At 35.4% G+C, this 13443-nt stretch overlaps 1 protein-coding gene across 1 annotated transcript; it reads left to right on the top strand.

The window, feature by feature from the left end:
• The first annotated feature begins 540 nt into the window (after positions 1-540).
• Positions 541-13047, top strand: Fsn (F-box synaptic protein). The gene is made up of 4 exons (XM_074085642.1): positions 541-1076; positions 1200-1473; positions 5086-5176; positions 5367-13047. Exons 1-4 carry the CDS (start codon positions 685-687, stop codon positions 5459-5461), a joined length of 852 nt encoding a protein of 283 aa, XP_073941743.1. The 5' UTR covers positions 541-684; the 3' UTR covers positions 5462-13047.
• The last annotated feature ends 396 nt before the right edge of the window (positions 13048-13443 follow it).

Genomic DNA, 13443 nt, shown 5'->3' with positions numbered 1-13443 from the left:
GAAATTTGATCTTTATTACACCACGAACATAGTTCATCTCTTTCTTTAGTTAGGTTAAAAAAGAGATGGAAGTCATTCGTGAAATATGAAAGAAAGAGATGGAATATATAAATAAGTAATAAAGGTCAAACTTTTTTGTTCGGCGTTCAACCTCCAGTTTTGTATATAAGCTCCTTGGTTGTGACCAACTCGTTTTCTTAGGGTTCCGGAGCCATTATGACAAAAAAGGAACCCTTTTAGTTTTGCCATGTCTGTCTGTCTGTCCGTCCGTCTGCGGCTTTGCTCAGGGGCTATCAATGCTAGAAAGCTGTAATTTTTTAAAATCATTACGGTGTTGCTAAACCGATTTTTCGATTTAGTGATTTGTTTGCAAAATATTCAACTTTAATGTGCCTCGGATGAAATGGGTCACTTTCCACCCTTGGTTATCAATCTACTATAGCGACTTTCTAGCGACTTGATTTTGAGTTTAGCGATTAGCGACTCGACTTTCTAGGAGATGGCAACACTGGTGCTCTGTGGTAGGGGTAGGCGGTAGGATAGGAAAGGAAGGAAGGATGACTAGGGAGGGGTGACTGACAGATGAAGAATGTCGATGTGACATACGTATGTATTGATAATAATTTTGGACAATCAGTTTTAATACTTGAATGAATCAGTAAAAGTAAACCTAAAAGAGGGAGGATGATAACAAATCTGTTTGGTGCTGGTAATTCGTCTAAAGAAATGGAGCAGCTATCATATAATTTAAACGATATACATCTTTGTGAAGGTTACTCAATCGCTGAATTAGTCCCAGACATTGTTTTAGAAAATATATTTTCATATTTAAATTTAAAAGATCTACGAAATTGTTCGTTGGTTTGTAAGAGTTGGTACAGAATCCTCAATGATGAAAACAACGATGTCTGGAGAACACATTGTCTTAAAAGATTGGCGGAGGAGGTAATGAAGTCGGATCTGCTGTCTACGTTATCAACGTACAAGTCAAAACTTAAGGCTTTGTGTCACGCGTGGAACCCACACGATTGCTCAAGAAATATATATGTTAAGGCTAATGGATTCACGTTGCACAGGTAATATATATGTTAAGGCTAATGGATTCACGTTGCACAGGTAATCATGATATTTAGGAAGTACCTATGATTATTTTTCTGAATGTATTTATTTTAATTGATATATGTCTTCATTTTTATCAGGAACCCAGTGGCGCAAAGTACAGATGCATGTCGTGGAAAAATGGGCTTCAATTTTGGTCGTCACGCGTGGGAGGTGATATGGGAAGGACCATTGGGCACTGTGGCTGTTGTTGGTATTGCAACTAAAGATGCACCATTACAATGCCAAGGATATGTCGGTTTGTTGGGGGCTGATAACCAAAGTTGGGGATGGAATTTGGTTGACAACCATTTACTGCACAATGGTGATACTCAAGGACATTATCCACTTCTTAACAACTGTCCAAAATATCAAGTAAGATCTGTAAACATTTTATTTCTTTTTATGTATTTATATTTGCTTGAATTGTTTGCTTTATCTGCTGAATAGTTATGGTAAAATGTGCTTGCATATTAGAAATGTTCATGTACATAGAATTCAACAGTCAACATAAACATATGTCTGATTTGCTTAATTTTGTGTAAGTAGTTTAGAAACATGTCAGAATTTTTGAAAACAACCAAGAAAATACAAGCTACAGTCAAGACAGTGTAAAGAAGGATGGCAAACTAATATGCATGCAAGTTGTGGCAAACAACAAAATAATCTGGGCATGTCACTTAGCATCAGATACATGTGCTTATTTATAGTTTTTTACTCAGTGGTGCAACCACTAAGTTAAGAATCTATGATGGCATGGCATAGTCAGGTTATCATGGTTTTCATAAAAATTGGAAAGGCCCATAAAGGTTTTCGCCATACCTGGTGTAGAACTTTACTGTTTATATATTCTGAATCTACTGAACCTATTGAGAAAATCTGCAATTCATCTTATAAACATCTTTTGTATATTTGATTGAATCAATTTGAAAATCCATAAATGTGATGTTGTAGCGACTCCTAGCGCCATCTAGTGAACAACGGATAGAAACTCCGACCATGTTCTACATCGCACTATCAAAGTTTCTTAACGCGGTCACATATATACAAGTTCCAATGCTCTTCCTTCGGACTTCGGTCCCCAGTCATAAAACCTGCCTGGAGAGAGATCTCTCTATTGGAGCCTCCCCCCACATTGGTGACCCCGACGTGATTGTGACGAGTTGCATTGAGCTGCGTGAACTGCGATGAGCTGTGGTGAGCTGCGTTGAGTTGAGGTTGTCACACTGTAGATACCAGGTAATGTGTAGTTACATGCTAGTGGTGCACGGTGTGGTTAGTCTGGCCTGCTGTGAGACTGCATCATCGTCTTTGATGTCTTCGAAGGCTGCGTTTGTGTCCATTGTCGGGGTCACCAATGTGGGGGGAGGCTCCAATAGAGAGATCTCTCTCCAGGCAGGTGTTATGCCTGGGGACCATAGTCCGAAGGAAGAGCGTCGGAATTTGTATATATGCGACCGCATTGAGAAACTTCGATAGCGCGATGTAGAACATGCTTGGAGTTTCTATTGTTGTTCACTACATGGCGCTAGGAGTCGCTACAATGTTAATAAGTTTTTAATATCATGTGTCCTTTGAGTAAATTTGATTTCTTTATTTTTTTTGAGTTCTTTTTCTCCAGAATCTTTTACTTTTTTCTGGTTAGTTTAATTTTATTGTAGAATATGGGTTATCAAAATTTGACCTGAAATAAATATACAGAGTGGTAAAAAATCTGGCCTCAAATGTATGCAATAATGGGTAATTTTTGTATGTAGAGTTGAAACAAGGCTGATAAAGCCTTGTCGATTGTTAACCTCTTCCTCATTTCATGTTTTGGTTTGTTTTAAAATTCAGTTCAAATTTCAATTTTCGAATATCCACTGTACTTTCAAATTCAGCACTTTGTTTTTATGTCAAAATTCATTCTGCTATCATCAGCCGTACTATAAGGATGTGCTAAGTATTTTTATCTACATGCATAGCATAACTTCCCTATTATATGTTCAGAAACGACTATCAAATGGCCTTTATTAAGAAACCTGGTATCTGCGGGTGCATCTTAATGTTCACATTAAAGTATCGGTAATACTTTTTTTAATAATGCATATCTGTACATGTTGTAGAAAACTTATGACATGCATGTAGATAATAATTATTATTCAAAGTCAAAGTCAAAGCCAAGTCAAAGTCAGTCAAAGTCAAAGTCAAAATACAGGCCATATCTGAACATATTATAGAAAACTTATGATATGCATGTAGATAAAGTTATGTATGCGGCTATACATAATTAGGCATTAAAACACTCGTGTGATCTTATTATGAAACTCGCCTTCGGCTCGTTTCATAAAACCACACTCGTACTTTAATGCCTCTCATTATGCACCAGCCACATAAATAACTATTATTATTTTGACATCAATATCTATTTGATCATAATATCATAACAGTTTCACAGTGCAGTTTAATTACAGTGTTTTATAACCAGTTTCATCACACATTTGTATCCTGTTTTACTTAACCCTCTAAGAGATCTTGAAGGCACAATTGTAAATCCTACAACATTTGTAACCGTTTTATCTTATTTACAATGTCCCAAATTTATTAGTTTTAAGTTCTTTTTTTATTAGTATTAAGTTCTTTTTTTTGTATGCATTGTTACAGGTGCCTTCTATCTTACATTTAAATAAACCTCTTCAACATCTCCTGTCTTTACCTCTTCATCATCATCGTGTGACAGATGATGATGAAGAGGTAAAGACAGGAGATGTTCAAGAGGTTTATTTAAATGTAAGATAGAAGGCACCTGTAACAAGACGAGGCATACAAAAAAAGAACTTAATATAAAAAGTAATAAACTTGGGACGTTGTAAAGAAGCTAAAACGGTTACAAATGTTGTAGGACTTACAATTGTGCCTTCAAGATCCCTTAGAGGGTTAAGTAAAACAGGATACAAATGTGTGATGAAACTGGTTATAAAACACTGTAGTTAACTGCACTGTGAAACTGTTATGATAATATTATGATCAAATAGATATTGATGTCAAAATAATAAAAATATTTAGCATGTCCTTATAGTACGGCTGATGATCGCAGAATGAATTTTGACATAAAAACAAAGTGCTGAATTTTAAAGTACAGTGAATATTCGAAGATTGAAATTTAAAACAATTTTTAAAACAAACCAAAACATGAAATGAGGAAGAGGTTAACAATTGACAAGGCTTTATCTGCCTTGTTACAGAGTGCGCCAAATTTTGTGCCGCTGAGTGTAGTTTTAATTTATTTTTTTAATAATTATTAACTTGCTAATACTAAAATATTACGTCACTTTGCATACAGCATGATGTGATAAATAAAATAAGATTAACGAAATTAACGTAACATAAGGTACGATTATTTATAATAAAAGTAGATTTATTCAAATCATAAACTACATTGATGTTGTCAAATGTGTTGCATTGCTAATTTTCAGCATTACATAATAATCATAATAAATAAAAGCGTTATTATAATTCAGGGCATGTTTGGCTGTGTCCAAATGTCTTTTGATATTGCTGATCTTCAGTGTTAGCTACATTTAGATTGCAGCAAGAGCAATAAATGTTTTTGTCACATACCTCCAAGAACGGAAAATTGTAACAATATTTTTATAAAGATGAAATTTTGCCAATTGTACACATAATTGTGAAAAAACAACTAGGTACTAAACAATCACAATTTTTTTTTTAAATTGTTAATATCTGATCTAAATGGCAATTTCGTTATATACTGCTGCTCATTTGAAGCGGCGATATCGTTTAATTAAAGAGGTTGATAAGTGGTACGAGATTATTTATGAAATTAATTTTGCAACTGCAAATAAAAATATTTGAATTTGAACTTGAATTTAAAAAGACTATACGTAATCATCCTGTGTGTGATTTGACGTCATCCACACTCAAAGATGGAGCCTTGCTCTTTACTGTCCTTGTCTTTATTTATATTACCTCTGAATGTCTTTCTAGGTAGGTGAGCGCATAAGGGTGATATTAGATTGTGAAGATAATACTCTCTCATTTGAAAGAAATTATGAATTTTTAGGAGTTGCATTTAAAGGTAAGAATATTAAATAAAACTCGATATTTTGGGTCACATCACAGTTCAATTTCTTTCCTTTTTGATCTCAAATGCATTAAGTTCATTCTAAGACTTTAATAGTGTTTATTTCTGAGCTTATAGAATATAATAAAGAAATGTTATCAAAATATTAATTTAGACTTATTTAACTTGTTTTTTTATGTTTTAGGTCTACCTAACAAAAGGTTGTACCCAACTGTGTCTGCTGTTTATGGAAATACCGAAGTATCCATGGTATACCTAGGCCCACCAGTAGATGGCTGATAAATAGTTACCGCTACATTTAGGAAATGTGTCAATAATACTCTAAGATAAGTACATAATTAATTTCTAGTCAAAACACAAATAGTGGTATTTGCATTTAAAGGCCAGCACAGGCAAATTGTAAGTTTCATTCAAGTTATTACTTAGACGAGGTGTCAGACCAAATAAGAAGTAAAGACAGAATTCTTCTGCTAACAACAAAGCAAAAAACTAGTCTGAATTACGCTTTGCCTCGTGCATTTGGGCATAGTTTTACCAGTTTCTTTGTCGTCCAAATGACAACCCCTCTTTATATTTTATTTGGTCTGAGTGTTATATACTACAATAATTTATAAATACAGTATAATATAGTAGGTATACCTACTACTTTTTGCTATATGTTTTTTAGGTTTTTGTTAAGAATTTAACTCCAAGCACTAAAATGGGTCCACATTTATATCATTTTAGTGTACCGAGACCAGGAGTGTTGAGGACGCGCGGCCTAAATATGGTCGCTCACTTTCCGTAGCATTATCGTGTATAAAAATACATTCATATTTTGCCGTATTCAGCGTAGTACCTATTGTATAGCAATACCGTATCCCCTTTAATAATCAAGGAAAATCCGACTAGACGGTTTGCAGTGTATCACGTACGTATCAAAATCAAATCATAACTTTGTATCATGATCATGACACAGTATCAATAAGGGTTCGTAGTTGACTACGGAACCCTAAAAAACGTCCTTACTCCTATCGTGATACGCGTAGTATCCGATTTATCAGTGTGTGCGGTATTAAAGGTACGCGGTGCACATGGATCGTGACGTATCTGATACAGCCTGTTGCATTATCTTTTCCCAAACTAACGATCATGATACTCGTCGATGCTATACGACGAAAATACAATACGCTAAAATGACTCAAATGTGGACCCTCTCTCATTCATGTAACACTAGAGATTGGTAATCCGATTCAAATATGTCCGATCCAAAAGCGATTCCGAATCCCCTAACAGCTCGGCGGTTGATTAATTAAACTCTAAAATATTAGAAATACATTATTTATTATTTATTATTACTAGATAAATTATCAAATACAAAATACACTGATGCGATATTATTATTTAAAAAACTTTTGATTTATTTAGATATTAAGTTCATGTAGATATATTTTTTGACCAAAATCACTGCATAATATGAAGCTGAATTATGTATGACTTAGTATGATTTTATATTTAAAATTTTAATTGATAAATACTTAAAACCACGAGAACTACTTATGCCAAAAGAAATTAGACCTATAAAAAAGTCTCATTTTTTTATTTATATTATCAAAATGTTCATCCTTGACTATACTTATGTATGTAAGGGCCCGGATGTTCAATAAATAGTGGATAATCTTTAAATTGTGGACATAGGGACAGGGACACTTCTATAAAAGTGAATTTAGATTTAATAATAAATGTGAAGATGTTTTAGTTGTAGTCACAGGACTAATATATTCTAAGTAGATATACCTCTTTTCGTCCATGTATGTACCTAGCTCAAATATTGGGCTTTCGAAAACCGACAGAAGAGAAGAGGCATCTGAGTTTTACTTTTGTAATAACGTCAGTTGCTGAGCCATATTATACCGCATTATTATGTTACAACACTGATATATTATTATATAGCAAGAAGGTATTTAGTTTCTTTTGGCATGACTCGCAATTATGTCCAAATGATGATAAACAAACTGGTTATTAACAGAGAATGAATAAGAAATTTGTTGAAAGAGATGCATGTTCCATACACAGATCTATTGAATAATGTTTTTCCATCGTATTTTGTCGGAAAAGTTCATATTTATCTTGTTTTCTCAAATATCTTACTGAAGTATACTGAAGCTAATGAGAAAACAAGATAAATAAGTACGAATATTTCCGACAAAATACGATGGCAAAAAAATGATCACCACATCTGTACCTAATCAACCTAATGTGTTTTTTTTTTAAATAAAATATTCATCTCTTTCGGTGAAATATAGATTATTTCTCTTTAGTTAGACCCATCCTAAATGGTCAGTTAGATGAAACTTGTTACAGCCCAATGCAAACATAATGCGATGACGGCTCTGCAGTTCGCACAGTCCGATGCATAGACCGCAATATAGGACATTACCATCTTTGTCATAAGGGACCTCAAGGCGGTTTGGCCCAGAAAGAATGGAAATGGAATCCAAAGGCCCGGCATGCGTCTTATATAAAGTACCTATGTTACTCCAGCTAACTAGATGCGGGTAGCCACTTTTTACTTTTTAGTATTATGTTATGTGATACCTGTGCTGTGCGTGAGTCACACGCGTCTCGTAAGTACCGTTTTCGTTGGTGTTTCGTCTCAAATATACTCAACAACCTTTTTGAAATGGCCCTGATCTGAGACCTATTTCATACCCCTTGACAAGTCATAAATTCATCAGTCATCGCAAAAACAGATATGGAAATGGAACAAGATTAAAATTGAGTCATAATACCTACCTAAAATTATGATTATCTAAACCGGATGTTATAGTAATTTAACATGTGACTTTTTTAGTTGCCTATCTGCCAATTTACTATCTGCTATGTTGCTGCTGCTATACTTATATGTTTTGTGAAATTGGCATTCCTGAAACAGTTTTGTGACAGTTGAAATTAGTAAAATTATTTACTTATTATCTCTAAATATTAAATATGTTGAAATTGGAAACGGTTAATAATTTTAATGGAAATACTTTCTAATCATATATTCAATTTTGGGTTACCGTTATAAATATAATTGAAAAATATAAGTAATTCAATAATACTGCGCATAAGACGACTCTATTAATCTTGTTCTATTACCGCGTTGCGATTTTTTTGCAATGACCTGTCCGGGCTACGTGATGTGATGACTGTATCCTTGTCACGATAAGTAATTTAATTACCGTTTCATAACTTTTCTTATATTTAAATAATTTTATGATATCGTCACCATCATATTATTATCAGCTTTAAGATGTCCACTGTTGGACATGGGCCTCCCCCATAGATCTACAGTATCTTCGGTGTGAAGCGGCCTGCATCCACCGTGAACCCGCGATTTAACCAGGTCATCCGTCCGTATCGTTGCCGTGGGGCGCCGGCGTTAGAATGTTGTCCCCCCTCTCCCATGGGCGCCGTAGAAATCGGCTGAGGGATTAACCAGCAGAAGATGGACAGCAGCGTCTTCTTGGCAACCTTTAGGTACATCCTAAACTGCGTTTGCCAATTCGCTTTCCAAGCGTGGCTAGAATTGGCAACCTAAATACCTAAATGATGTACAATTTTAAGACAACTCTTCTAGAAATCAACTGTAGGGTGACTGTTGTGATGTGAACTGTCGTTTGGGCAATAAGCGTATTGAGCGATAGGTATGCATTTTCTGTTGGCTCACGAAATTCGTTAACAAATTGTCACTTCTGTCAGACTTGCGTGGTATTGTGGAACTGCACTCATCCAATGCAACACTCATCAAAGCAACACTCTTATTAACTGCTGCACAGGTTCAAAACTTGATTTCTGATAGTTGGATGTTTCAATTGTCCTGCTGTTCTAGTACCTAAAAAATGTTCTGTCGCGATTTTACTGGTCGGGAATTTTTCGTTGAAATCATCTGGTTGAAAAAAATAATTTGTTCTTTCACATAATTCTCTGCTTTGCCTATTTTGTACTAGGTAGTTAAGTTAAAATCATTACTTTAATTACTTACGAACCTACTTTAGTTCAACAGTTCAACCTTTACCGATCATTCGACAGGTTGACAACTTAATCCATTCTTAAATATGAAAACGGAGACCTGTAATTTACTCTTTCCTTGGGTAAAGCTGGTGTTGGTGGTTGTTTATATGGTATGGACCTCCTCCATGTTTAACACAATCGGAGTATTTCTTCAGAACCTGCTGAACTGGACTTTGGGATCCAGTACGATTGTCGAATTAATGTATGATTGATATGATATGACCCACGTGTTTATTTTCGTAGTGCGTCTTCATAATTAGTTCGTTTGTGAATTATGTATTCCTTGGTATTTATGAGTATGGGATATAAATAAATGATATGTAAATAATAATAATAATAATTTATTTTATTTATAAAGATAACATAGATCTCATTTTTGTTAGTAGCAATCTTAAAAATAATGTTAGTATTTAAAAACTACGTTGGATTTCACCCTTAAAATAATTTCGTTTAAAACAGGACAACAAACATGATCAGCTATTATCTTTAAGATGCTGTTTGGGCTGCTCCTTATTCTACTCAGCAGTGACGCTGCTTTTTTGCGCAAAATTGCTGCAAACCCGTCCGTGCGTGACTCAGCGAACATGGCTGATGCGCTGCACCATCTAGGCAGACCAATCAGCATTCAAATAAAATTATCTTTTGTCAAAGGACCAGTCGGCGTTTTTCTAGCGTCCTTTACTGTCTTTAAATTATCCTAGATTTCGACTCATACTTGTCTCTTTACCTACCCTCTAATTCGAACGGAAAATATTCTGATTGTAGGTATGATCTTTAGTTTTTGAATTTTGGTGTCTTGAAGAAAACCATGTTGTTGTTGTTCTTTTCCTTTATCTTCTTTGATAACTTCAGTCGGAGTCTTGTATATTGATACTAATGTCTAGTTGAACACTGTCACTCACGTCCAGGTTATTGACATCCATTGATTGTTTTTGTTCCGTTGGACCCTCAAAGTCAGAGTCAAAGTGATTTATTTGTAAACATATGTACTTATAAGTAACTGATTACAGTGGTGGAAAAGTTTGGCATGCAACATTATGTTTTTCTGATAGGCGTACAGTAATCAAAGATAAAATTAAAACTATGATTAAAATAAAATAATTTTATAGGTACACAAAAAAATAAATAATTCAAATGGTAAAAAAAAGTTTACAAGTATGTCAACGCTAATAAAACTAATTATTTAAGTCCTCCCCAGTCGAAAAAGAACATGTATATGGCTATATCTGCATTACATGGCGACGTATCCTGGCCTTGTACTAGGAACTGTTTGACTATTAGTCCACAAGATGTCTTATCTTATTATCTTCAAGTGAATAGATTTTAAAACAAAGTTAATGAGTCGACATTCTATTAGTACTCCTAACAGTTCAATTCGAGGAATTTTAAGGTTTTCTTGATCTTTCACTGGGACAAGTCGAGATTTGCCAATAACAAAACTTTTGTTAGCACCATTGACAAGAAAAACTAAAGTCGCGTATGCTTTCAAGGAGGCATCAGTGAATCAATGTAACTCGTAGCAATTTTCATGCATATTTTTCGGGTAGCATCTGTTTATCGATATATTTCCGATGTCATCGACTTCAGTACGAATTTCTTACAATTTCTCTGTTAATTCCTTTGTTAATGGCGAATCCCACTTAACGTTCTTTCCATAGTTCTTGTAAGAAAAGCTTCGCAGCTAGGAGCGATGCATGTGATGGTATGGTATATCCACAGAGATCTTAGACTGAAGCAACAACCTTCAAAACTCCTCTTTTGATATTCAAGATTGTGTTTTGATTTTTAAATCTTTACCGAAGCGTGTCGTTCTTAATATTCCATTCCATGTTACATACCTGTGCGAAGTGATTCTTCTTCACGAGCTGGACATCGCACACGGCTTGTTGACGTGGGGTCCAAGCTTGACGCGAAGATGGCGGTGACGCAGAGATGAGGGCTGCCTCAAAAAAGGTCTGCTGTATAGGCGGCGCTTGATGTGATGGTTGTGGTGTGTTCACTTGAGGGCTGCGTTTGTTTATTACTTCTGAAGTGTCATGTGGCTGGCAAATTCTCATGAAATCTATTTTAGTATTTCTTAGCATCTTTGCCATATCCACTGAATCTTTGATCGTTTTAGGCTTCTCGATGAAAAGTTTTTCTCTAATGTATTGTCCATCCGCATTTAAATTCCACGAGAATATGTCTTTAAGCAATCGTCATTAATGTCACATCGGAGACTTATATCTTTTAAGGCGGTCGCGTAGTTCTCAATGTCTTCGTTAATGTTTTGTCGGCGGTTAAACAGGCGGTTCCTTTCAACTGTGATTTTTGTTTTGGGTGTGAAATGGCTGCCAAATTCCCGCATGAGCCCGTCGTATTTGATCACGTCCATGTCGACATTGAATGAGTTAAATATGACTAACCCTTCAGCACCCACATTATTTAGAATAATTGCCACCTTTCGCTTGTCGTCTTCCTCAAGTCCATTTGCGCGAGTGTTTAGTGGGGCGGCGGCGCTCCCACGTGGGTGCCTCTTTTAGGCGGTTTCTTGTCCTCGTCGCCCGCCATTATTTTATTTTTGTAAGAATAAGAATCGATTACAGAATGAAAGACTTCAGTGCTTCACTTCTGACACCATCTTAGGTTGGTGGACGTAATAAAACATGTCTTAAGATAGAGCCATCTTTATTCGTAACATAGGCCAAGTATTTTTACTGATTCCTGTTTGCATGAATCTGGAATTGTACTCTTTCGAGTCAGAACTCCAATCCATAATGTTCTTCATGCGGTCTTATGACGTGACGTGACATGCTAACCTAGAGTAGGTTTTGGGTATCTGGGTAGATAGCATTCTTTCCCTCTCCTTCTTACTTGTCACGCCTGCAACTACTTGATCACTTAACATTTCTTCTTTAAAGTCCTTAAGCTCGCACACTTCAGCGAATTCATGTCATTCCTTGATGTATTCATCCACATTCTCCCTTGGCTCTTATCTCCTGCTGTTAAGTTTGCACCTCGCGTACACTGACTGACTTTCCTTTAAGTGTAAAATGATTATCAATTTTCTTCAAGCCTTATTCTTTTATGCAAGTATTTTCAGCCTCAACGTTAATGTTAAGTTGAATCGTAAATCCTCCGCCTGCTCTCCCATGAGGTAAAGAAGCATATCCAATCCACTTTATCTTTGTCGTTTTTATTGACGTTATTGGTGACTGACATGTATCGATTGAAACTTTTTCTTCATTTTATCCCATTTTCCGACACGAAGGCAAAAGAGTTCGGCGCCGCCGGAGTCGTATCATCTTTGTACTGATAACTTTAGAATGTCTTCACACGACTTCATGTTTTCTGTAATTCCGATGTTATTGTATTTTTCAAGGCATCTCTTCCCTTAGTGTTCTAATTAGAATGCTAATTTTATGACTTTTTTGCTCCACATACTACTGGTTTATTTCAGTGGCTCGGCAATAATTGTCTGAAAAATTGTATGCGGTAATTCCGACAATAGGATTTCCGCAATTTCCTCATCGTCAATGACCTTATTTATGTCCGCTAGCTGCTGGACTAGCGTAATTGTAGCCTCTATAGGCTCTAGATAGTCTGACACGGAGCTATAAGCAGCTAGCTCACTGTCAAGTTTTCTGAGCAGCATAATATAGCCAGGCCAGAATTTTTGAAAACTTGTGCAAGGCTCGTTCACGGGTCTTTGTTTGTCTTTGCTTTCAGTATATATTGGTGACACGTTTTTTTACGTCCTCATAGGCACGCACGTCTATAAGCCGTCGATGATAAGAAGATTTTTGAATTTCCATGCAGTGAAATTCGTGTACATTTTGGCTTTCTTTCTGTTGTAGTTTCCACATTTTTTCAATATTTTACCTGTACAAACCTTTTATAATAGGTGCAGTGCAGTACAGACTGGTTTGCCATAAATTTCTGATGTTTGCATGAACCATAAGGTTTAGTTAATAGGTCTGCAAACATCCTTTCAGTGCTAAGATAAGTACTTAACATTTTAAAAAATCCTTTCTACTAGGCCTTTTACATAATGATACCCTATATATTATATGTGTTTAGTCACAGAATAGATAATAGTACAAGTGTTTAGTGCGCTTGTGACAGTATTCTCTCTTCTCTAACAATTTGTGCGCACTTTGGTTATCATTGTGTACAATAATGGAATTCAACTTTAATTCAATAAATATCTCAGACAGAAAATTTGTAATAAACATAAATCTTTACAT

This window comes from Choristoneura fumiferana, chromosome 3, assembly GCF_025370935.1.
Source record: "Choristoneura fumiferana chromosome 3, NRCan_CFum_1, whole genome shotgun sequence".
Lineage (NCBI taxonomy): Eukaryota > Metazoa > Arthropoda > Insecta > Lepidoptera > Tortricidae > Choristoneura > Choristoneura fumiferana.
This window is presented reverse-complemented; position numbering and strand designations above follow the sequence as displayed.

Excerpts from the sequence above, each read along its gene's own strand:
- Fsn (XM_074085642.1), top strand. The coding sequence starts at position 685 with ATGATAACAAATCTGTTTGGTGCTGGTAATTCGTCTAAAGAAATGGAG. Across the intron at positions 1,077-1,199 it reads AATGGATTCACGTTGCACAG|GAACCCAGTGGCGCAAAGTA; the intron begins GTAATATATATG and ends CATTTTTATCAG. Across the intron at positions 1,474-5,085 it reads ACAACTGTCCAAAATATCAA|GTAGGTGAGCGCATAAGGGT; the intron begins GTAAGATCTGTA and ends ATGTCTTTCTAG.